Consider the following 27319-nt stretch of genomic DNA (forward strand, 5'->3'; position numbering starts at 1 on the left):
GTTAATGTGGTTTTTAGGTTATGCTGAGATCTTGATGTTTTGTTGGTGGATTTTTTTCTAACAAAGAAAATCCTAGAAACAATAGCAATGGTTTTGAATTCAAGTCGTAAACCCGGACATGGAGACAATGCAGGTGTTTTCAAATGAATCAGAGCTCAATCACTTGAGCTTACACCCATTAATATGAGCTGTTTAATTAATCAACACAATCTTCAAAAACACCAGCATATCTTTTACATTCAAACTGCTCCACCCATGTGCTGGAAAGGATTCTAACCACGCACGGAACCAGTAGATGTTCACATTCCAGTGAAGTTTGTGTCATTCTCTTTCATAATCACATTTAAAGCTTTAATCAGATTAAGCATGTACCATACAAGCTAGCCCCATGTGTGGTCTCCATCCCTAACCCCAACCCCAACCCCCTCCCCAAATCCTATTATTCCACATTTTGGTTACAGGATAATACCTGTGGGATATTCTATTGTAATGTTGTCATATCCATGCGATTGACAGCTCGGCCACATGATGTTCATGTGTGCTGCTCATTTGCCATCTTAATATGTCTAACATGACATAATCATGATACAGTTCGCCCCTGTAAACGCAGTAGTGTACCATTCACCGCGTGTGATTTAGCATGCTTTGTGAATTGCACACATTTCTCCATGCAATTATCCGTTTTGGGGTGTCAGATGTTAGTGTCTGCCGACAGAGAGAGAGGGGGGATAGAGAGAGGAGAGAGAAAGAAGAGAAAGAAAGAGGGAGAAAAAAGAGATTGAAAGAGAATGAGACAGGGGTAGAGAGACAGACAGACAGAGAGAAAAAAACACAGCACGTTTCCAGCGAGCAGACAGAAGCCCTGAGTCCACACGGGAGTAGAGAGATCAGTGTGGTAGGAGTGTTGGTTGTTAATGGCTGTGGCCCTAGGGACTTTCCCTGCGATGGATGGAAGAATGCCGCTCAGTCAGTGTGTTCGGAAGGAAGTGACTGCAGAGAGAGGCAGGGAGGTCTGAGGAAACTCAGCCGCTGAAGGTGTGAAAGATGAGGACAGATGTTATGTTGTCTCCCATGGTGATGTCAACTTGATGGCCTTGACCTCATAAGCAACAGTCAGCAAGACTGGTGCAGCCAACAGGTCATAAATATAGGGCCTGGGATTGCAATGCAGACATTACCAACAGAGCACTGAATGACCTAATCTGGCAGGCAAGGCTGGGCAGTGGGGCAGAGTGTTGTTTTGGTGTGCCCAAGCAGTTAGCCTCCTCCTTGCCGGTTCTGCCATGCTGTGAAACAGATTTACAGCTCAATACCTGCGCTGGTGGGGGTGACATTGTGCTATACACTCCGGGGAAGGGTTATTTCTGCGTTCATGGATTTCCAAAGTTCTAACTACACCAGCAGTTTATTTTTATTGCACTTGAATGGTTACATATTGTGAGAGAAATCCAAGTGAAAGACCAGGTTCTCTGTATGCCAACATCCTTGACCTGACACTGCAAATGTGACAATGAAACAACAAATGTAGGATGATATACGCCGTTCTGGGTTCTGACAGTCATTAACTTAATGAGAAAATTGGCATGGTCATTTAGTCTTGCCCCTGCTATGCCTGGAAGTAGTTAACTGGAAGAGTCCCCTTCTCTCACCGTAGGCTCAGAGACAGGCAGGATGGAAGACACGGTGATATACTGCCCACCACTGGTAAGAATGCATCATTACAAAATAATCACCACTACACCCCATATCCATCACACAGTCCCAACAGGGGTTTGGGGGGTCTGGTTTGTGAGCCAGGTTGTCCTTAGAGCACAAAAGCATTGGGGGAACAGTGCGTCTGATGACGTTCGCGAGCACTTTCACGTTCATCCCTGTTGTTTTGCAGAATGACTGCATCGGCGATCACGTCCCCAAACAGGTCAGGCAATTCCAGTTGCGAAGCCGCATGGAGGATTTATTAAAACCAGATGCGCTGCGCTGCCTTACAAGCCCGGCCGAGTCGAAAAACACTGAAGCTGGCTTCTCCCAGCCAGGCCTGCTCTGGGGGAACAGGGAGAGAGCGGCTGGTCCACCCATTTCCTTTCCTTGCCCTTCCCAGGCATGTCAGAGAGGAGCCAAGCCAAAACAAATCAGACCTGCAGTGGCTTCTGGACAGGCCAGGACTCAACCAGTGTGGTAATTACGGATGGTGAGAGGGGAAGGTGTGCGGTGGAGGAGGGGCTGCCTGGCAGAATCAACCCATGCCAAGGGCTTTAATGGACCTGCAAGGGAACGCGCGCGCACGAGAGAACATAAACAAACAGATCGCCCTGAGACGTCAGGGTGAAAGACTCGTGCAACGTTCCTCCCCAACCCCTTCCTGCCCCCTCCCCTTCACTTGAACGGGGATGGTGGGGGTAGGGGGTCATGGGGGAGGTGGGGCTCCGTGGGGTTGGGCGTGGAAGCCCCCTGATGATGAACAGAGACAAGACAACCGACAAGTCGGGCCGCAGGGTCTGGGGGGGTCGCTGATGTGAGGGAATGCCGATGGGGCCCGGTGTCGGTAGCAATCTTCTCCTTGGGTTGAAATGTTAACAGATCCCTTCCCCTCACCTACAAGGCTGAGGTCCTATCATCTGCCATCATTCCACAGTCGCTTTCCCCCTCAGAGTCAAATTCCCTCAATTATTGCCAGCGGCAATTTACACTTGTCCTTACAACTCATTGACTTCTGGCCAGCCACCTGTTTCTCATTGGCTGGCCATACTTCTGGTATCCCTCCACATCTCCTACGGGGCCCCGGCAGGCTCTCCAGCAGAAGTACGAGTGGGACAGGGTTGGCAGACCTGAGGTAGAGTTCCGGGTGGTTTTCAACAGGCCTTGCCTTAAACTGTCCAGGACTGAAACAGCCTTTCTCTGCTACTTACAGATATTGTAACTTTGGTCATTGGAATTGACAGCATTGGTCATATACTGTATCTCTTTCCTTTTGATCCAAACTGTTGCTGTTAAAACAAATGTTATGACAATGTGAAGGGCTTGCATATTTCATAACTTTTAACGACTTGCAAGTGATATTTCATACCTTTTAACAACTTGATATTTCAAAGCTTGAGGAGAAATAGCAATTACTTTATAGTAGTGCGACCTTCAGCTTTAAAGCATGTCCACTTTCTCAGTCTTAAATTATTTGAATGACTGAGACCGTATACAATCTCATATAGCTATGGAGTGTCAATCACATGGCGTGAGTAGTCGCTGAGCGTGGTTGAAGTCCTGTGGAGGTGCTTATGATTGCATGGGACCATTTGAGATGGTTACAATGAGGTGTAAAAGAGCTGGAACGAGCTCTGGCGCTCGGAGTCTCTCCTCCCCCAGTGCTTTGAAGCACAGACACGTTTGCATGAATCACAAACAATATTAGCTGTTGCCGAAGATGAATCCGGCAGCATGATTCATAAGCTCCACAGTGAGCGCAAAGCATTGGCAAACTTTATTTGCTCATTAAGGGCCTCAGTTAGGATATTTCACAGGGACCCAAAAAGTTTCAAAGACATTTCCAAACAGGTGGAGAGACTTATGAGCATGGGTGGATTTCCTGAGGAGAGGCATAAAATTGTGCAGAAATCTGGAAAAGCGACGCAGTCCTGTAGAAGGAGCTGGCCTGCTCTCTTGTTTGTAGCAAAGGAGTGGAATAATCTAACGTTACACAATTTTGTTTTGGGTGGCCCCACATCTCAACCAAAATAAAAACAGGCACTGTTTGGGTAATGGATGAATATAATTCATGGCTCCAGACAGGCTCTTTTTTCCTACCAGCTGCCATTTTTCGCCATGACGAGAGCATGTTGCTAAAAAACCCAACAGGAAGAAGCCAGGCCAGAAGTACAGTTGATTTACTTTCTCGTTGGTCAGAATATGTTGCCTGTCCGGTGCTGGTCACAGATTGAGGAAACAGGTACTGTAAACCAAATGTAGCAAAACAGCTTCTTACTGTAGACTACTGTGATGCTACTGTCTCTACAGGTAAACCACTGAACCAACTGAAACGCTTAAATATTGCTTGAAAAGGAAACGGTATTGAGAAGTTAAAATATTGCTACAGTCATAATTTTGATATTTTGATATTAATCATACACATACTTCACATGCACATAAAGTAACTGACATGGTGAATTTACGAAGCTAGGAGTCTATAAATACTAGGGGCACAGGTGAATGAGGATACTGTAGATGGAGGGAGAATGTAGGTGAAAGATGAACAGACAGCAGCTTACAAGGGCTGTGTGCACAGTTCGTTGAGGTACACTAGACTATTAGAAAGTCACAAGGACTACTATTTTGATTGTTGTCAGTCCACAGAATTAATTTGGTAGATTCGTGTTGAACAGGCTGCTGCATTTCCCATGACACAGTACAATGAGTTCAAATAGTGAGTCAGTGAGACACGTTTAGCCTAACACATTTTCTTTCGGGTTTTAAAAGAAACAGCCGGCAGGTCTTAGCAGAGCTGTCTGCGGAGGACCAGGTGTGGAGAAGGTGACTGCAGGTTATGGGTCAAAGCAAGCATTAATCTATTTCATTTGGATGTGCTGCCCGACCACTGTGAAAGTTGGCAAAGCGCACACAAATAACACGCAACCCCCTCATGAATGTGTTAGCAGCGGCGTTTCCTAGCAGCCTTAGCACTGGCGCGAGTCCTCCTGTCAAAGCACTAGAGAGCCTCTTGATGTGGTCGGCCGTTTCCTCTGTGCCGAGCCTGGTGCGGGACAGGGGTTCCAGGGGTGTGGGAAAATTCAGTGTTAAAGAGAAGAGAGGAAGTGAGTATTTATCTCCGCTGGTGGGGCATGGTTCCCTCTTTGATGTGTCGGCCGACCCACTCCCTGGCTGGCAGACGCAGCCGTAAGGTCACCCTGTCACCCTGTCAACCCTCCCAGGACCCAAGGCAGGATCCAGGAGAGGATAATGCCATGCCAAATGGAACACCTGGATCAAAGAAAACTACTCTGGCCTGGTTTTCAACTCTGGATCTAGACACGGTACTGTACAGTCCAATGATACCAGCAAAACTTGCGTCATCATATCTGCAGCGTACTGTATGTTAGCTTAGACGAACAGCTGTATGAACAATTAACATATGAGAGAAACTATAAAGTGTCTCATAAAATGGTAGTGTGCTTAATAAGCAAGCAAAGAGCACAGTGCAACCTGCCTAGCAACAACAGTACAATCAAACAAATACTGTTCTAGATAAGATTGGTCATGGGTTCTGTAATGTAGTGTTGATGATAAGAAAAACACTGCTCTGCTGCCATAGAGTCATGAGCCACTAAGGGTTCCATACAGTCTCTTTAAGGGATATGAAATCATGGGGCTGGGTCTCCCTCTCCGTCTATTTTATTGAGACTTCACTGTCCATCCCAAATACTTAGTCATTGTGCAAACAATCTCTCTGTTTGTTCTGCTCATTTAGCAGGGAGCGGCTGATTAAGTGATTTACTTTCCATTGTCTGGAAAATGGAATATTCAATTACAGTCTTCACGTCAACACCTACAGAGCATGAGATAATACAAGCCGTCTCTCAGAGTCCTGGAGTCTGATCTGTGCCCGCGCTCAGAAACGCTTCCCTCACTCTGTCGCTCTGATGCGCCAAACAGGACCCTCCCCAGGAAGCATGTCTCCGAAGCTTGGATCCCATCTCGTGCTCGGCCAGTCTTTCCTGATGCGTGTGTCCACTCTCAGGATTTCCAGCGTTGGGGTTATGCCCAGGCCCTCCTCCTGCACCTCCTCGCCGAGTGCGTACAGAGGAAGTCTGTCAGTGAGAGTGCAAGTGGCACATGTCTGTGAATGGCGGCCTGGGAGCAGATTAGCTGCTCTTGTGGCTATCTGGTGCTGACAGTTCACACAGGTTTTTTTTTTCCACTGCCCCTGCGCGTATCAACACATGGCTTCCCTTCTCAGAGCTCTATCTCCAGTTCTCGGTGCTAGAAACATTGAGACAGGGTGTTCTGTATTCCATGTACAAGTTACTGTAAACTGTTGGCTGTGTTCATTTAACACTGAGCCTCTTACATTTCTTGTTGTAGCATTTACAGAATTCTCCATTGAACCCTTGTCTAACAAGTTTTAATCCAATGATCCTAAATAGAATCTAACAGCCGTAACAGTTGTGCTAAAATAGCATATTGTTGATTGGGAGCAGCAGGTGAACGCCGCTAGGCCACCAACAAGGCAACTATGGCCTTAGGAACACTTCGGAATGACCTTTTTCCGAGTTTGGAAAACAACCCTGCGTCTCAACCCTGGAGACAACTCTCATCTTGTTTCCCAACTGGAGGTCTTGAGACACGCACACATCTGGAGGAGCAATGATGACCCGTCTTCATTTGAATTGGAATGTGTCATTGTTTAATCATGTCCATGTCCCACACTGACAGAAAAAAATCCTTCACACATGATTCCTGGACCGCAATAGTTATTACACTGAACATCTTTGGCACATTTGTTTGTTATGCGCTTTTTAGGGTCAAAGAACCCGCTGTGCTAACAGCCTGTTTCTCCATCACGGAGCATCCCACCAAGCCCACCCTCACCCCTCGCCCCCCACTGGCTTCTCTGTAGATGTGTCCCAACAGCCCCATTAGAGGAGCCATCTGCTTCATTATCTTTATTAATGATGGCTCTTTTCTCTCTGTCCCATCAGCAGTTTTCACTGATGGTTCTGGGGGGGCTGTTGTGTGTGACAACTCCAAGTTTGGGATTCCATCTGGAGTCTCTCACATGAAATGCTGACAGGATACGACTCCAGTAAACTTTGGACAGTCCATAAGCTGGGTCCTGTGACATTACAGTGTGTGGCACTAGGGGAGCTATGGAGCCCTGAGAGACTTAGGATTGCTGTGTAAATGGAAATGACGATAAAACTGTTGTATTCAGGGCCAACTGTAGGTGAGGTGAGACCTTAAGCAGCAGGAAACTGATGGAAGGACGTGGTTTGTGCAGAAATTGATATGATAATGGCGATTCGGGTTTCTTGTCAAACCCAGTCAATACTTAAAAAAACATAACATATGTTTTGACGGGCCAGGACAGACATCTGTTTTGGTGTTCTTCCTAGTACCAAACATGTTCCAAGAATTCTAATTGTCTTTAAGATCCAATCCAATCAGAATAAAACGTTTTGCTTTGATGTTTCAGTGGTACCTAATGATGTTACTCATGGGGACAGTCGCAGTCGCTTTGGATAAAAGCGTCTGCTAAATGAATAAATGACAGGGACAAGTCAATTGTTAGGGGTTTTTGCCCTTTTTTTGCCCTTTTTACAAGCAAGTCACAGAGCGCATTACTGATGCCAACACCTATAACTATATCTTGTAACTTAGTTAATTCGATTTTTTGTAAAGTCATTATTATTACTTCGGGCCCCTCAGACTTCAGGGCCCCATTTTCAGTCCACACAAGAGTCCCTCTCGTTTTCTAAAGATTTGAGCACATCATCTCAGACAAAAAATGACATGAATTACTGATTAGTGTAAACAAATGAGAAATAAATGGTAGCGCACAGAGCCTAGACAGAGATGTAGCCCTGTTAATGTTCCACTTGCAGTCACGCACAGTCATGTCATTGCTCCGAGGGATTTACACCCCCTGTAAATGAACAGGCCAAGAGCGAGACTGGGGCTGGAGGGGAACATGGGTTCAAGCACCTAACATCACAACACAGCCACGTCCAAGTTAGCCTTCGACAAACCAATGAGATTAGTCATTAGACGCGCTGGTTTAGAAATGGGGTCCTTTATATAGAGTGGCAAGGGTGTGGTGCTCTGGGTTTGGAGACCATTAAACTGTCACCACTCTATTTCTAAGGTGGGAGTACGTGAGGGGTTTTTCTACCCCTGCAGCAGAGGTAGTGATGATATTTCTGAGGTTACTCACCCGCATTACACACGCAATCACAACTCTATAACTGTATTAGTCACTGTTGGTGGGCTAAAGGCGAATGTTGTACATAAAAGAGAGAAAGCGAGAAAGACAGAGAGGATGGAGAAAAAGAGAGATGGAGAGAACAAGTGAGAGTGGTGCAGGGGGGCAGATGAAATTTCAAAGAGGGCAAAAGTGTAATACTACAGTGATGTAAAAGGCCTGTGAGATTTCTCAAGTCACATACATTCTTGAGACGACAGATGGAAAATGTGAAAAAAACAGATGAAAAAAACTTCTCTTTAATAAAGTAGAATTATAGCCCTTTCAATGGAACAATTAAAACAGATTAAACATAATTACCAGGTATATCTGTAGCTCGTGCACAGTGATCTCTGTTTCCGTGTGTGCAGATTGGTTACTATAGCAGCAAATGGTTTGTGTTAATCACTGTCAACTTACAGTTTACAGCTTTCTAAAATTAACGGTTTCAATCCAAAGTGCTGCTTTGGTCATATTACCACTCTATTTTAAACCAGGCCTTGTTGACGAACCCCTCCATTTATTTATGGAGGGCACTTTTTTCTTTTTATTTATGAAAACATTTGCTATGCAACACCTCAAAGGACCATAAAAAAAGTCAAAAACAGAATGATTCCGATCGAAACGACACAACAGCGACTCTGAAGTTTAAGCTTTGGCTCAGGGACTGCGGCGTTCCATGGAGGACTGAATCAGACCCACCTGACAGGAAATCAGTGCCGTTACTGAGGTCATAAAGCAGCTCTGACCTTAACCACATGGCCTTCCTCTCCTGGAGGAGTCTGCCAAGGCCGAGCAGGGCTTTGAGATACAGTAGCACCACCTTGTGTCATGGCAACGAGCATTGAGTCAAAGGTTATAAAGGTAACGGTTCTCACTGTTGACATTTGTGGTGTCAAAACTCCTTCCAGTCCAGTCTTTGTTGGTGGACAGTAAGACTCAGACGGGGTTCAGCTGCCAGCACTCCTTTTCACTTTTGTCGCACGCAAGTCGAAGTGGAGTATTTAGTGTGCAGGACAAGAGAAACGTCTCAACTACCGTTTAAAACCTCTTAAACCTTATGAGTGAATCTGTTTTAGTTTCTACTCAGGGCCTCCTTTGGGGGATGAATAGTAAAAGCCAGCCATAAAACGAAGAGAGGAGACAGAGCCAAACATTGACAAAAGCGGGACGGCTCGATGGCATTCCTTTCTGACCTTGGTGCGACTGCCCCATTCAACACAGTAAGAATGGCTTACGTTGGCTCGGTGTAAAGTGTAGCCAGACACAGAGTTGTAGCGCAGTGTCTGGCATAATGAGAACCTGCTGCAGATGGCTCAGGGATGACCTCATGTCGGAGAGCAAGGTTTACACGGCTAGCTGGCCCAGAAGCTTGGTGGCCGCTCCTCCGCTGAAGGACGGAGAAGCTCACCTCGTCTACCTCGGCAAACATACGTGGAGCACATCAAAATGGAGGAGGACGAGGGCCTGGGAGGAAGGAAGGTGGTGGCTCATGCTGTACAGTACTTTGGGAAGAAAGAAAAAAATCTCCTCGCCCTCTGAACATCGGCGGCCACATGTTCCGCTCGAACGCGGACGTGTGTTTACTGTACTGGGCTGTATGTGCGTGCGCAAGGGCCTCACACCCAAGGTCGGAGCAGAGACATGGTTTTCTCATTGCGGCTGTGTACGGTGCAGTCACCGAGGCCGCTAGGCAGCACCCCTCCCTCACTGTTAACGGATGTGTCTCCTTTTCCTGTCTACTGTAAATATACACACTGTCTCAATGCCTGGTGGAGTCCATAAACAACACAAATCCAAGAGATATGTCATGTCACCACCATCTAAAGATGCAGACACACCAATACAAATCAAATACAGAGTCCCATACAATCACTTCATTTGAATTATGAATAAACAATTGCCAAACGTAATTGTGTCATATCAGATACTATGTGGCAATAGCACGGGCAATTTGAGGTCTGTGACTGTTTTCTGTGGGTCTAGAACAGCGTGAGAGATGCATGAAGGGGACAGGCCTGGGATCAAGGCTGCCTTCAAGGTCTCCCAAGTGCCTGAATTTAAACTTAAGGTCATTCGCTGCATTTGGTCTGGACCAATTACGCATAGACTGGGCTCTGTGGATTCTCAGCCAGACGCCTTGGGTGAATTGTTCCAGCACATCCTCCTTTGGGTTTACATTGGAAATAGGGGCTGCCAAGGCCTCACATTTTTTCAGCAAACCACCAATATGAAGGAAAAGCCAATGTGGACAAGGTGTGGTGTTGAGGATTGATTTTTGCACAAGCCAATATAGTGGCTTCCAACATAAAGTGACATTGTGGCTTGAATCTTGTTTTGTTTAAATATGCCATATAATTGTATACAGTATATATATATATGTATACAGTATATATATTGTTTTAATGTTTTCCCTTACTGACATTTACAAGGGAGTTTGTGACTGGAATATGTGTATATACATTCCAAAAGTACAATCCTACATTTTGAATTATCCTCTGAATTATGAGGTATGTCACATTATGAGATACTATGGGATTTGAAGGATCACCACTGAGCGATAATTTGGTCAAGTACTGCATGTGTTGTGTCTCCAAGGACAAAGAGGACTGACAGTTATTAGATGACATCACAGAGTATGTTTAAAGAAGAACCTAGCACACGTTTTAAATTCATTTCATATCTCTCTGAATACGTTGCATTACTTGCTGACTGTTTCTCCAAGGGTAGCGAATGCTTATAATGGCCGGAACTCAACTTCAGTGACATCAGACACACATTGCCAGACATCTCTAGGTGGGGTGAGTCATCAGACTTGTCTGCACGGGTACTCCATAGCCTGCTGTCCCAGTAGAGAGTCCCATTACAGGAAAAATGCAGCTGATTGTTTTTGTGATGGGAGGAAACATAGAGAGATGTCAGGGAACAGACCTACGTAGATGACACTATGACAGGAAAATGTGAGATCCCCTTGTTGTATAAGTATTATTGACCAGACACAACCACAGAGACTGGTGGGGCAATTCTGACATCAAACTAGCTTCAGAAACACTACTCTTACGGTAAATCATGAACATTTGACTATTGTCAGTGTTAGCATGGGTGGTCCTTGTCTTTATGAAAAACCATCAGTGCACTACCCTACATTAATTCCCATATATTTACAGATGAAGCAATATAAAGTATTGTTGGATTTCCGCATTGACTCAAGTATTGAGTAACGTATTTAATCTGCAATATCGTTTTTTGTTCAAAATATAACATTTTCCACAGACGGAGGGACTGAAAAGTTCATTTCAAGCCCTATTTAAAGTAAATGGACATTCTCCATTTCTACTGAAGGCCCCCAGACAGAGGGTGTCCATTTTGATTTATGGAGAGGAAATAGTTGTGTTCTCCTAGCGGGTGTGCCAGTAAACTCTGTGTCCCCCTCACTCTGGCCCGCCTCCCTCTGCCTCACTGCTGCACTGGCGCACTCACAGGAGGTCACCAGCCCCAAGAGCTGGTTCCTCAGTCTTGAATTACGGCCCTCTCACTGCGGAGAAGGATCCCCAGATGTGCTTTCAGTTGGAGGAGTCAACCAGAAGAAAGAGACCCACAGGTTCTGGTGGTATTTGAAGTGGAATGCTTGAAGACCCTGGGTCGAGGGGGAGAGGTGCCTCCGGTCACACTCAGATGAAATGACTCATCGGTACGTCATCTGTACACATCCATGGAATTTCCTACGTGAAAAAGTACTGTACTTTGGGTTACCGTCAACATTTTAAAAGTCAAGTAAATCCTCACAAGGGTTCATCCACTTACCTAAAAGACAAACAGTGCACTAAACCTGGATGTCGGGATTATATGAGTGTAATGGAGGTTTTGACTTGTGCTTATAATAAGAAAACCAGACAGTGTCGTTGCTGAGAACACTCATTTACAGCATCTATGCCTCGGAGTAGCTGTTATGTGGACTGTAAAAAAGCAGTGTGTGCTCCATGATTTTCCCAAACCGACAGTTCTTATTACCTTCCTCCAGAGATCTCCAGGCAGACAATGTATCTGGAGCAGGTGTGCACACATTATAAAACCAAGTCGACATCACGGCATATGACTTAGCAAAACGACGATATGAAATAACTGTATTCAACACCTGGAAGAAATTATTATAATACAGCACACCGGGTATATGAAACTAAAAAATCACCCAAAGAGGGTAATAGGGGTCTTTGGCCATGAACAGAAATATTATGGCAAAAGGTTCCAGAACAGTTCAGGTGTCTTTGTTAGTTTGCCTGTAACAAAAGAGGTCATTTTCTGAAGGATGGTCCAAAATCCGGATTACAACAAGAAGTGACATCCATCTTGGCCTGGTTATGATGTAATTATGATGAGGTGGTACATATAGACATCACCTAGATGTAGTGTTCTCTCAAACAGCCAATCAGCAATGTGTTAGTTGTCTCCTGAGACTATGGACACCACTGGGAGTAAGCACTTTAATGGTGCTGTAACTGATCTAACAAGCGCAAAATGTATTTTTCATATTCTCGCAAAGGTCAGGCATGTCTCTCCAGAAAACAAATTGTGAGGACCAAACTAATAAATTCTCGTTTTTATATCGTGAAATGTTAGACCCCAATAAATCAAGTTAAGAGACTAGTGACAATGGGTGTGGGCTTGTGACCCAGAAATACTCTAGGGTTTCACTTACTGAGGTTTTGTTTAAGTAAATTGAAACACTGTTTTAGATACAGGGTACTTATTTTTGAATGATGTGACCAAAACAAAGTTTGAAAATGAGTCATAGAAATGGATTCATTTAAACCTCATCCAAACATAAAATATGTCTGTTTCATCAACGGTGGCCTGAGATGTCATCATACAATGGGCCTCATGAAGTATAATCTACTGTTGGGATACAATTAATTTTGAGTGAACTTTCTCTTCACGTGATTGCTCACGAATTCAGCTGTCAGGTGCCTTCAGGTGTGCCTGCAGAATCCAGTCTGCCACCAGCAGAAACCATTATTGCTATGTGGTTAGCACCATTCATTCCGTCAGATGGCTTCTAGACGTTGATTTTCCCAGGGTGTATTTGATCTGAACATATTCTCAAATAAATCAATTTAGCTCATGGACGTCTTTTGTTTAAACAGGGCCTTTGGATTGTTATTTTATCATTAAAATTATGTTTGGTATGCAGTCAAGATTAGTGTGTTTTTATAATTTAACCATGAGGTTTTTTTGAAAGCAGCGTGGAGAAAGTAATTGTAGACTACTGGTTTGAAAATACATAAGAGCTGAGCCCAAACTCTTACATTTGGACCATGATCTTGCACCATACATAGCTTGCTGTAAAATCCATCGGCCATGCACCTGATGACTAGGATGATGCAACAAGAAAACTTAAGACCTATGAGACTGCTCCACAAATGCCTTGTTTGTGTCATAGACCATATACAGTCTCAAACCTTACCGTATGTGTTATGGTGTGTTTTCATACAATGCAAGTCTTGATGGTATAGGCGAAACCTCAACCAAATAGTGGTGTGAGCCACCACCGTCTATCAGGGGAGGAATGTTTCATCCTGTTTCAGATGTGTAAGGAATATTTGATGATTTAGCCCTCTAATTTGGAGATTAAAGCTCACCACTAATGAGAGAACACCGCAGGAACTTTGACATAGAATATAGATCTCCCCGGTCCAGAAAACCACAGTGAAGGAGAACGAGCGAGGAGAGTGACGCACTTTGTCATATATATAGACGGGGTGATTCCACCTCTCTTTTACCAGAATGGAAAGAATGTCATGACAGATCCACCCTGTCGTGCGCACGGGGAGAGACAACAAAAACAACCGTTACAACCTCAGCACAGAATGAAGAATATTCAGACCACTATGTCATCGTATATGCCTCCACTGCCATCATATACAGTACGGTGTTTATTCAACATCTCTGTCATACCACATTGCTGGTATAATTGAGGGTCATATTTGTGACATAATGCATTTTGCGTCCAAATAAACATCCAGAAAAGGTTGTTGCAGGCTGTGAAAACAGTGATGTCATATCCTTCTGCAATCTGCAAGCACTCAAATCCGACAGGAGATGATCTAATCAAAGGATCTCTTCTCATTAACAGCTACTACAAACATGGGGACACAGGAAGCACCGATGGGAATAGTGGGGTGAGGGTAGCAGTGGGTCTCCGGCCACGAAACTGTTTTCAAACTATAGGTGGACTTCATCTTCAATTAAGTGGTCGATTCCAGGTCTGGATATACACAATGTATCTGGTTGCTGTAGAAAATGAGGTTTACTGGTTCAGGTAACTTTAGGGTTTAGATGATCTGTCTTTTGAAACATAGCAGAACCACAAGAGAAACCAACTTGGCAGTTCAGTCAGCCTGATATGGTCAGAAGTTGCCTGAAATTGTTTTCGGATAAACTTGGACTCCTTAAAAGAGTGGAACGCAAATATTCAATGTTTCTGACTCTCAAAACATCGGTCTACCACAGGTGCAAGTTTTCCGTACCAATTAGCAAGTGCTCCACCCACAAATTTTCCATCAAAATAAACTGGGAACACATAAAAAATGCACATTAAAATGGGAGTGATTGTCTTTGATATTCAATGCTTTAATTGAAACCAGACCGCAGGATTACAGTGCTCTGTTTTGACGGCTCCATGGTTTCCATCAGTAAAGGGGATTCCTGATGATATCCTGAGGAACACTACATTTCCTTCTGAGGAAAACCAACCGACGTGGCATGTCATTGTTTTCCATTAGCTTCATGGTCAACAGGCATTATGCTTTTTTTCTCGATCTGTAATAGACACTGGGTCAAAGGTTCACACGACCTCCCTCTCCACCACTCACACATCTTTCACACAAGTTGAGTATCCACCTCACATATGGCAGTCCTGGGTGGACATCTGGTAATCTTTCTTTCAGCTTCTCCATAGCTCACCAAGCTATGGTCTGTGTGGATGTGTACTCAATCTTCTCCAATTACATAGTTGCTGGCTGTTCCCCTGAGGTTCCGTGGACAAACCATTTGGGATTGCGGAAGGGGTTTCCACAAAATAGGTGTTGTCCAAAAATTCCTTGCAGTTATGGAAATAAACCCACATACGGAGACATGGAGAGAATGGCTGAAAGAGATTCAGAGAAAGAGAAGGGTTGGAGAGAGAGAGAGAGAGAGAGAGAGAGAGAGAGAGAGAGAGAGAGAGAGAGAGAGAGAGACAGACCGACAGAGAGTGACAAGATGTGCGTGTGTGTCCTTAGTTGCAACCGTGCCTGTTTGTGTCTCTGAATTCATGCGTGCATGTATATATCCCACATAACCCATTCAGTCTTGGAAATTTGAAATGGAAGCCATCTGTATAGCAGTCCTCCATTTTTCACATTGAGCAACTTGGTCAACAAGAACATAGAAATGTATGCTGTGTCACAATCTAATGGTGAATGATTGCACAGTGGGTCAGGAATATACAACCAAAGTCCCCAATTCGAAGCAAATGAAAACTGTCTTTTATAACCATGGCAAACCTACATGTAGGAGGAAGAGATAAGGTCAAATTATTGTAACAAGTGCATTTGAAATTATACAAATACAAAAAACTGTAAGTGTGTTTTGGAACTCTAACTACAAAGTGCCAGGAAACAAATCGACCTCAAGTTCAGAGAAGTCTTAATCCATTATTAATGAAGAGATGTTAGTAATTATTCTTTCCTTTTGTAGCTGTGAGCACTTGACACATCACAGCCAACAGTATAAGGCTGGCGGCTTCCTTTTGGAAGTTCTTAAAAGACCACGTCACAATGATTCCAGGCTGACCTTGTCGGTCCACACCCTCATTAAAGGCAATCCCCTTTGTCCTGGCACAGCTTGACTTCGTCAAACAAGCTCCCAACGTTCAGTTCCACAAACCTGCCTGTGGCCTTTTCTGACTCCTGGCTCTGATGTGTTCAGAAAAGTGCATCTGGACAATGAGTTCCCAGGTTGCACTGTTGAGGCTTGTGCTTACCATGCTGGCGGGGTGCCAGACGAGCTGCTGGCTGAGGAGCCTTTCCCAAGTCCCACCCAGACGCTGCGTGCGCCGTCATCCAGCTGAAATGTAAACTCAGAGTTCAGCTGTGTTTGTTATGGTTGCGCCGGCCCTCGGCGAACACACAACGTTGTCACAACGTAGCTCGAACAGCAGGGCAGGTATTTCAACAACAATGTGTTTGGTCAGCTGCAATTAGATCACCCTGTGGTGAAAACACAACATGGCAAGCATGATAATTAGGATTATTTTGCCTTTTAGCAAGAGCTCTAATTTCCTTACACACCTGGACATTCAATACGGTACTTTAAGTAAAGTACCTTTAAGTATGTTGGTACAATGTCTGAACTTGACTTCCTGTTGGACCGGGCCACACATTTCAATAGGGGCTACTTAATTTGATGACAAAAGTTGTATACAACTCTATCCAGTAATCTCATTCAATGTACTATGGATAATCATTTGTTGATCCGGGGGTGTACTGACCTCCCACACTAATGGCTGTTTATCAAATCTCTGGACAAAATGAATAGCCAGACCCCTCAACTCTATCCTGAAATGACCCCAGCTCAGTCTGACCAAGCTGAGAGACAGACATATCTTAAAACTTTATCAAACTTAGCCAAAGAACACTGCACCCTAGTGCAACAACCGCTGTGTCATTCGTTTTGTTCTAGTGTTTACTTGACTGTGCTCGGATCATGAAACCCCATTTTTTATGTGCCGTAACTTTGTCCAGCCTGAAAAAGAGCCTTATCTGAATTGTCGTTTGCACGTATCCATCGAAAAGTGTATTTTTTGGCGCCAACCCTGACCCCACAGTTGGGGAGTGTGTCAGCGACTGGGCAAGGGGCAGAGCTGGGGGTCCAAGCAGTGTGGCATCACTAGGGTGGGTAATTTATTGTGGGAGCTAAGTGTTTCCATTTGCAGTGAGAGCCACTAAAAACAGTCTTACTGAAGGATTCTGGGGGGGCCCACTCGTAAAAGTACTGATGCGGTGTAAGCTGGCTCCTGGCCTGACAACCTGTTTGGGGAGCTGTATAGATGAGATTTTAATGAATATATAATCCAGTCATCGCAAAAAAAGAAGACTCCTCCAACTTGCCAAAGGTACACTCCTAACCATTGTGTTTTTATTCACACAAGAGGAGTGTGATGCATTTTTAGCAGAGGTTTCCTGAAAGAAAACAGGTCCTTTTGGTGGATGTTTTCCATTGCCCTGCTCCATGTGCATTTCCATATGTGCAAAAAGAAAAGGAGGAGAACAATTTTAATTTAAGATCATGACATATGAAAGCATTGATTCTATTTTTGACTACAGTTGCAGTGCACATTTGCAGTTTACTAGTTCAAGCAGTAATAAACCAGAATAAATGAGAAATCTCTGTAGTGATGTATTTAAGATGCTGGTGTCATATCTATCACATGAAGACCTAAAACCGAAAAGTAGGATCCCTGGAAAAAGAGACATGTTCAATTCAATTAATTAAAAGTCTTGTACGTCACCTCAAAAAGCAACTCACTGCTGCCCTCTATTGATAGCTATCCTTCCTTCCCACTAGGGGACAAAACGCTAACATACAGAAGACCTTCTACCACTAATTCGATCAACCTGAAAGATATCAGGCGACGCTTACTCTGGCACTCCCCCAGGCAGAGATGAGAGAAGCCGCTCAGAACGAAAGCAACCCAAAAATCGAAAGAGATCCGAGACCAGAAGGAACAATTACACAAGCACAAGGAGCGTGTTTTAATATTGTTTCTAAAGATCTGGTTGGAACAAAACAGAAGAGTCTTTCAACAGAATGAAAGAAACCCATCATCTCCTATCAACGTCCACTGTACCACCCTGTGGACAGGGAAAGTCAGTCAATAAAAAGCATGTCATCCACATCTTCCTTGTGTGAACTGGATCCCGGCCCCCTCGTTGGACTCCTGCTCCTTCCAGGAACGTTTTCCTCCCAGCTCTAACATTAACCAACAGGCCTGATTTCCTGAAACTGGAGACTCCCTCTGAAGAGGGGAAACAGCGCAACACCTGCACTGGCCAGCAGCCGGCCAGAACATGAGTCAAGAGTCCAACCACTACAGTCAGACCAAACTAACAGCGCTCCGAGGTGAAAATGTGTGTTTGTCTGATTTCAAATTAGAGACCAGCATGTTGGTCCAAAAGGATCAACATCAGGGCAATATTATTTGGACAACTGTTCATGAACAAATCAGTTAATCAACCCGGCTAAAGACCATATTGTTTACATTACATTTACAAAATCCAGCTCATTTAAAACAAATTGGCTGTATGTACTTTTAGGCACAAAGCTGTAAAACAAGAGGTCATTTCCTAAAAACCTCTAAATATTTAGTCATGTTTTTCCCTTCCGTTGAAAGAAAAGAAATAAAATACACAATTTCCCTGATAGGAGAAATTACTTTTATTTTGTAAATCCCATGGCTCCATATTTTGGGGCGGAGAGGAACCCAGAAGTGCCCTTGCAGGATCCCACAGAAGACACGCAGCTCTTTCCCAGCACTGCTGATTGATCGGTCATCAACAGACACACGCTTCTAGCAGGGCTGGACCACGGGACTGTCACGTAAACAGACTTGGAAGTCAAGGCCAGCACAATCCCTGATGTCTCCATACCATCCGCTAGGAAGGCAAAGCCGGATCTCATGCATCTGTGGTCAGACAAGACCGCCACCACTTCCTCGTATTGCAAGGCTGCTCCGAAACCACGCCAGTGTATTCACTTTCCCTCAGTATTTTATTTTATTATTTTTTCTAAAGGGGTTGGAATTCACATAACCATGTGGTACACTTCTGGAGTTTGGAACTTCCAGAATCTGACTGTTTATCACCGAAATCAACAAAAATAAATGGCTCACAGTGAAAACACATTTTGATCATTTGGGACGTTGCCGTGTTTTTGTCACACAATGGTCATGAGTCAAGCGCTGTGAGTTTGTCGTCTTAATTAGAGGATAAACAGAAGTAATAAGAACCTAATATCCGGGATGAAGACAGTTGGGAACTACTCAAAACCCCTTTAACAGGAGTTCCTTAGTATAATTTGCTTGCCAAATTTAATGAATCTGTGCAGTTGGCTCCTGGTGGTCCCCCACTCTTGACAGGGATGGCGTGCAGATGCCAATTTCCTGGTGCCAACAGGATGTTATAATAACAGGCCTGGTCACAAATGAACCCGCTTCCATTCAGTGGGACTCACAGCAGTTGAAAGAGTAAACAGCTTCCACTTCCATTTTGTTATGACATTCTCCATGCCAATTTGAGTTGCCAGCTTTCCCTTGTGCTCTAGTCATTATCATGCTTCTCGTATCAAAGCATGTCTGCTACAAAGAAAGATAGAACCAGTGCCTCTAATCACAAAGCCATAGCAATAATGCTCAAATCAGATTATGTATTGTAGTCTTTACAATAAATAAAAGGAAAGGAATGAAAACATTTAACAATTTATTTATTTGGGGGTTAAATAAATAGGTGTTCATTACAAGTTTACGATGACCGCTGACAAGAGAAGGATTCCAGAATTGCAAAATAAAAAAATGCTACTCGGTTATATACAGATAAGATTATACAGACTTTTATTAAGAGTTGGGGAATCTGATCCATAGTGATTTGCTCCCTGCCTCCCCAATCATGTCACGTGGAAATAAAGTACCGTACACGTTTTACACAGCTTTCTGTGGTAAAGTAGGATTATGTATTTCCCCAGCAAGCAAAGATTATAATGCAACACATACACTTGATGGGTACAACTCACCAGCAATATGTCCAGCAATATGGAAACATGCAACACTCAAGTCTTTAAACCACATGTGGGGAGGCTAGCTTGACAGCAGCAACTGAAAAACAAACAAACAAACATCTGTTAGCAGAGAGATTCCTGGGAGAGATGGAAGCAAAACACCAGACTATAACTCATCCAGCCTCTTCCAGAGACACTTATGGTATCATGTTATGTCCCTTTGGATCTATCAATCAGTTATTTGCAGTACACGGAACGCACAGAGAATGAATGAGCGTGCTTCTTGGTGCAAATGCCATCTAGTGGACTTGCAAGTAATCACTGGTTTGCTTCATGACAAAGAAAAACACGTTCTCCACCATCACCGTACCTCAATGGGAAAACTTGTTGTGAGGTCACTTACGGTGTTTCTTTTCGGTGACTGTGCGGCCTGGTTCAGGTGAGGGTGGAGCTAGAGCAGCTTCTTCATACGGCAGGTGTGTTTGTCAATGTGCATAGTGGCCCTGTCTGTCGAGTCGGTCAGAACGTCCAAGGCCTCGTCCTGCCTCTCTAACTCTGTCTCAGCCTCCAGCGCCAGGTTCTTCAGCTGCATTAGCATCTGGGGCGCGCACACACACACGCGCCGTTAGACAGAGCAAGGAAATATTACAGCAGGCCAGACAGACAACCAAAAAGGCAACAAAGGTTGTTATTCTCAGTGCATAGGTGGGTAGTGTGGCTGTGCAACGCTTTGGCTATTGTATGTTCGGAGGAGTGAAAAGGGGTGAGTGAGTAAGAGTGAGTATTTTGATTCCCCTACTCGGGCTGAAAGAGAGAGGATTTACACCAACACACAGCAAATGACAGCACCCACACACAGTCTGACACTGTCATTGCTCCTGTCCACCTACAGGAGGCTCAATAACAACCCCCATATTCCAAAGAAGTTGGGACGCTGTGCAATATGTAAATAAACAGAATGCGATGATTTGCAAACCTCGAAACTCATGTCATTCACAATAGATCACTGAAAACATATCAAATGTTTAAACTTAGTAAAGGTACAATTTTATGGAAAAAATAAGGTATGGAATTTGATTGACGCAACACGTCTCAAAAAAGTTGGGACGGGGGCAATAAAAGGCTGGAAAAACTAAGTATTACAAAAAATAAACAGCTGGATGAACATTTGCAACTAACTAGGTTAATTGCAAACAGGTCAGTAACATGATTGGCTATAAAAAGAGTATCTTAGAGAGGCAGAGTCTCTCAGAAGTAAAAATGGGCAGAGGTTCACCAATCTGCAAAAACCACGTATTGTGGAACCATTTCAGAATAATGTTCCTCAACGTAAAATTGTGAAGACTTATGTGAAGATATCTCATCATCTACAGTACATAATATAATACAATAATTCTGAGAATCTGGAGAAATCTCCCGTGTAAGAGACAAGGGAGAAAATAAATTCTGCATGCCTGTGATCAGACACTGCATGAAAAACAGTATGATTCTGTAATGGAAATCATTGCATGGACTCAGAAACACCTCCATAACTCATTGTCTGTGAACACAATTTGCTGTGCCATCAACAAATGCAGGTTAAAGCTCGATCATGCAAAGAAGAAGCCATAGGTGAACATATACGGCTAAAGCTAATTTAAAATGGACTGTCAAAATGGTCTGACTGGAGGTCAAGTGTGAAAATTGGTCAGACGATTTTAAATTGGAAATTATTTTGGAAATCATGAAACTGCATCCTCTGGACTAGAGGAGAGGGACCATCTGGCTTGTTATCAGCGTTCAGTTCAAAAGCCTACATTTACGATGGTATGGGGGTGCTTTAGCGCTTTTTAAAATGGGCAACTTGCACATCTGGAAATGCATCATCAATGCTGAAAGGTATACACAGGTTTTAGAGCAACATTTGCTTGCATCCAGGCAACATGTAGCTTCATGTTTTGTCTGCCTGCAATATTTTTGGGGCTATCTCGTTGTTTATGATCATTGACCTATGCACTTTTGTAAAGCTCTCTCTTGGAAGTCGCTTTGGATAAAAGCGTCTGCCAAATGAATAAATGTAAGTTAAAATCTTTTTTTAGAGAAGGCCTTGCATAGTTCAGGAAGACAATGTTAAACCACACCCTGCATCTGTTACAACTGCATGGCTTCATAATAGAAGAGTCCTTGCTGAACTGGCCTGCCTGCACTCCTGACTTTTCACCAGTTAAAAACATTTGGTGGATCATGAAACAAAAAATATGACAAGAAATAGGATAACTCCAGCCACTGGTCTCCTCAGTACCCAAACATATACAGACTGTTGTTAAAAGAAGAAGGAATGCTACACAGTGGTAAACATGGCCTTTTCCCAACTTTGAGACTTGTTGCTGCCATCAAATTCTAAATTAGCGTTTTTTTTCTTAAAGGTCCCATGACAAGCTGTTTTTGCTTTTATATATGCCTTAATGGTCCCCTAATACTGTATCTGAAGTCTCTTTCCCAAAATTAAGCCTTGGTGCAGAATTACAGCCACTACGAGCACTATGGACATGCAATTTCTGTGTCTGTAGCTTTAAATGCCATGAGGAGGAGAGATGCGAGGCTAACTGCCATGCTTCGTTCATTTGCAAGCGATGATGTCTTTCAAGGAAAAAACAATATTGCACTTGCACGGTCGTAGTTCATTTTCTCATTGGCGGGCCAGATTCTCTGGGCGGGCAAAGCAGAGAAAGGGGAGGTAACCTTTCCTCTTATGATGACATAAGAGGAACATTTTCAAATTGTAGCATTTGAGCGTTCATTTTCTCAAAGATGGAGAAGAATACCCAGGGCTTGCTTTTCACCCATCAAAATGTTTAGCCACTGGGGGACCAAAGGCAGCCTAGGGGAACTCATATTCATGTTAAATACTGTAACCTCCTAAAGTGAAATGTTCATGTCATGGGAACTTTTAAATTGTACATCAGTTTAAACATTTGATTCGTTTTCTATGCTCAATAGTGAATAACATACGGGTTTATGAGATTTGCAAATCATTGTATTCTTTTTTGGAGTTGGGGTTGTATATAAACTGCATGGTCAGGAAAGGTCTCTGCTAGCCGCCTGAGGTCATCAATAGCTCGCAGTCAATGGCATTTGTTATTTTAACTTTCCGTGTGTTCAGGGAATTCTGCAACTCCATCTCCCCGCTCCAACAACTGTGTATGTTATGGTCGATGGAACAACTTAAATAAACTACGATGTGCCAAGCACAACCTAATAAACACTCACTCCAAACCCCACCACCGTGGTCTCTAAACTAATATTATGTTATCCTACACATGCACACACACACACAACCACTGACATTATGTCAGTTCTAAACGTGGACATAACAGAACACAGGAACTGGTCCAGACAGTCGTGAGCAAACAGATAGTATTTCTCTGCACACCAAACGGCAAATGCATTCACTTAAGTTGGATGATTCTCTGAGGTAGGTCTGAGATGGAGGGGAGGAACTTTGACGACCCAAAAGACGCTGTACATCTAATCGCTTGACGAGGAGCAAAGGCTACTTTGTTAAGAAATTGTGATAAAACCGCTGTACCATAACAAAATGAAAAATGTAATACATTTTTCAAATTATCGCACTGCAATATAGTTGGTAATCACTGACTTTAGAAAGGGGAACAGAGACAAGAAAGGACATGGAAATTCACTCCACTACCCATGGACTGAGACTATTCAACTTTAACCTAAACAATGAATCATGATAATCTGCAATTTAAGGTTTGTGACAAAGGGGCCTATTTGCTATGGCACTTCACAAGAGTATTACGCCGACAGTGAGTCCCATGTGAACTCGGTACAGGTAAGGACAGGAAATACTTTGAGTGGGGTGCGTTCAAAATAATTCAAGACTATATAGCCAAAATTGTTAGCCTTTGAAGTTCAAAGAACTTTTATAACTTATCAGTGCAAAGTAACAAGCCAAAGATAAAGACACAATACGCAAGTGCCATTGTGTAATTAACCCACATGCCACAGCCATGATAAATGTGTTTAATTAATGATTATTGAGACAAAAAGATAAGAGAATTCCATCAAATCATACTGGAATTGTCCTGAAGTGGTAAATAATCATTAACTAATAATACCTTCAGTGCTTCACACATTACAGTTAACAAAAGCCCCATTCAAGCTTTCCTCAAATGCCCTAGAAGGATCCTTTTATATACAGTAGTTCAAAGTGTGGTTTCCCCTAGCATGAGGCCAAACTCATTACTGTATCTACAGTGGCTAATTCAAGCTACAGATTACATTGAAATGGTTCACCAGCCAATCGCATACAGTCCCACATAAACAAACACATAATAAGGATGATAACATACAGTTCACCCACTTGTGCAAGCGATCGCATGTGTTAAATGAGAAATAATCGACTGCGTTTGTGTCACGTCACTGTTTACGTCTTGCGACCATAGACCATGCAGCTCACCCTGTACAGAGGCTTTTAATGGAAAGACTTTATACAGTCAGTCTGACCAAAGACGTCTGACCAAATAACTAGTCATGTCTCGCTCCCTCTCTTAACCCAAAGGGACTTTGGCTTGTGGTCTCACGAACATTTAAAATATAACAAATAAAAAATTAAAATCATCACTCTGAATCTTTGTCTGTAATGGAAATAGGACTCAGCCTCCCTCCATTTTCATGGTTGGAGTAGTTATGCTTGTTCCTCAAAACGCCTCATAATGGTTTTCCATGGTGTGTAATGCTCACCAGTAAGCCATGTGTTCTCCAATATACAAAACAGGTAACTAAAAAAGGTACAAACACAGAATTTGGAGGGGGAAAAAAATAAACCGCCGAACATGTTTTGCCTCGGTACAGTCGGGTCACTCAGCCCTGAGGGGGGAGAGAATGAGTAGCCTTGCTGACCTGCCGGAGTTCCTGGGTCTCTGCCTGGGACACAGCTGGCTGGAGGAGCTGGACCTGCACCTGGGACAGCTCCCCTGTGGGAACCTCCAGGGTAACCTCCGTCTCCTGGCACTGCTGGAGAGGGTCTGGGGCAGGGGCACAAAGAACACACACGCTGCAGGAGAGCTAGCTGGAAAAGACAACGCTCTCAGCGGAGCCAGAAATCCTGTCTCATATGGCATATTCCAGGTTACCGCACAAATTCACAGATGAACAACACACAGGGCTTTCATGACAATACAGTCGTTCTCCGAATCATGCACTTCTATATGTGGGATGAGTCAGAACAGATAAACAATGCACAATCAAATAAACAGTTGTGCAACTGCAAATTGTGCACTGAATCTATACATAATTAAACTGAATCACTGAACACTACAATATTCTGTATTATATGGGTTGCCATGCAAAAAAGATGGATCTTTACTGCCTCTTGGTGGTTAAAGTGAGAATATGCAATGATGACCACATGCAAATAATGACTCTAACAGACTTTAATAAATAGACCAGGCGATTTAAGCTAATGCCAAAATCCACCAGACAAATGGCTATTACGGAGGGGAATTCTAAACACCCTAGTGCACGCGCACTAGCACACAACAGAACCTACAACGCTCACCCAGGCTAGCACCAGAGAGAAACCTAATTCCACTCTCCAAACAAACACAGAATGGCACATTATATACTGTTGAAGGGCATGATGGGATAGCTGTTGATGACTGGAACCAGGTAAACCGGATCATGGAGGGGAGGATTCATTCATAAGTGATGATTTGGCCATAACAAGATGATTTGCGCCACCTGTGGGGAATTGTCAGACTGCACAGCAGCAAACACACACACAAAGAACACTTACACAGAACAGAGAATACAAACAACATGGAACACCATAGTCACTTAGACTGGGGGTTGTAACAAGCCTACTGTACAGTACTTAAATCTATCATGCTAACAAACCTGCGTTCCATACTGAACTCCCTGAGTCACATGGGGTCGTGGCTGGGGTGGTGTTGAAAGTGGAGTATTCACTGGTGAACTCCACCTTCTTTTTGTACTGCATCTCAAGCACTGACAGAGCCTCCGGCATCTTGGCAGAGAGGAGCCGGTAGCAGATATCTGGCTTCCCGATGAAACGCTGTCGGACGCTGATCTCGTAAGGGTTGTGCACGCGGATGTCGTCCACCTCGTTCCTCTCAAAGCGGTGCAGGAGCTGCTGGTTTGTGTCGCGCACCTCCAGAGACGAAACCAGCACCATCAGGCAGCCAGGCTTGAGATCTGAGTCACCGCCTTTGGACACCACGGCTGGGATGCTGGTGATGACCTTCTGCTTGCCAGCTCCCTTCCCAGCAGCAGCAGCCCCTCTGGCGGCATGCTCAGCCTTAGCCTCCTGGTGGGCCCTCCAGGGGAGCTTCCCAAACGGCCACCAGGACGGAGACTCCAGCTCAGACAGGAGCCTGTGTGACAGGACACGGACGAGACGAGTAATTATGAAACAGGTTTGGTTCCCACAATGAAGGGGGTGTTTGGATAGCCTTTACTGTACACCTTCAGAGGTAGATCTATGGGGGCTGTGGATGCTTTAAATGAAAACATAGGATAAATATGATAGAAGATGACAATGGTTACTTGTCTGCCACGCCCAAATCCACGTCGATCTTGTCCAGCCCCTGCATCATGTTGTCAAACTGCTGTCCCTGGTGGTGCAGGACTGTGCCAGTGTCCTCCAACCTTCTCTGAGACCCCACCACCAGGTTGATGAGCTCCCTGCCCTTGCTGGGTTGAGCCTCTGCCCCCTGAACCTCCGAGGTGGGGGACAGCAAGCGCTCCCTCCAAAAGTGCTCCAGAACATTATACACCACCACCCTGTTAGGCCGAAGTGAGCCGAACCAGTGTTTCACGTTGCCCTGCTCCAGTACAGTGAGGGTGCTGAAGATGAAGCTGGAGGACTCCATCTTGATCTCCATAATCCGGGAGAGACGGAAGCTGGACAAGCTCTCCTTGCTCTGGTCAGAAGTGAAGCGTAGCATGGTGCGGGTGAGCGAGAGAGTGCCATTCTCCCAGCGCTTCTCACTGTTGATGTAGTAAGAACCTGGCCAGCTGTGGATGGGGATGTCCCGGCTCATCTTAGATGCAGATGAACACCTGGGAGAGATGAACATATGAAATGGGAAGATAAATCACATAGGCTTCACTAGGTTGTCAGGTTATTTAAAAGTGATGCTGCACTATATTTTTTCTAGTCCCACCAAGTGTTCCGTCAGAAATTAACTTCAGGTGTACAATTAACTGTGTTCAGATCACTAGCTACATTTATGACAGGAGATAGTGCTAGCTAGCTTGCTAAGCTTAGCAAAGTCACTATTGCGCATTCAGATTTTTCTAACCTTCCACGGAAGCACAGATTCCTTCCGATTTCACCACAATGTAGTTCCGTTGGGTGTTCTACGTTAATGTATCTAGACTAGGTTCAATGTATCTAATGTCTGGAGCAATAGTAGGTTGAACAGTATAACAGTGACAGATTTGTTTATGTCAGAAAGGGGGATCACGTGATATTGATGCAGTACAGTCATATTTACAGTCCGCCTGAGCAACTGGAACTGATGTTTTGCTGTTTAAAACTTCAGA

The 27319-nt window shown here is 44.0% G+C and overlaps 1 protein-coding gene across 1 annotated transcript; it reads right to left on the reverse strand.

The window, feature by feature from the left end:
* Positions 1-19423: 19423 nt before the first annotated feature.
* Positions 19424-27237, reverse strand: snap47 (synaptosome associated protein 47). Its single transcript, XM_047028371.1, has 6 exons — positions 27076-27237; positions 26318-26833; positions 25649-26145; positions 24653-24777; positions 20154-20348; positions 19424-19847 (listed from the first exon to the last, which is right to left on the reverse strand). Exons 2-5 carry the CDS (start codon positions 26812-26814, stop codon positions 20202-20204), a joined length of 1266 nt encoding a protein of 421 aa, XP_046884327.1. The 5' UTR covers positions 26815-26833; positions 27076-27237; the 3' UTR covers positions 19424-19847; positions 20154-20201.
* Between the last annotated feature and the right edge of the window lie 82 nt (positions 27238-27319).

This window comes from Hypomesus transpacificus, chromosome 10 (assembly GCF_021917145.1).
Source record: "Hypomesus transpacificus isolate Combined female chromosome 10, fHypTra1, whole genome shotgun sequence".
NCBI lineage: Eukaryota > Metazoa > Chordata > Actinopteri > Osmeriformes > Osmeridae > Hypomesus > Hypomesus transpacificus.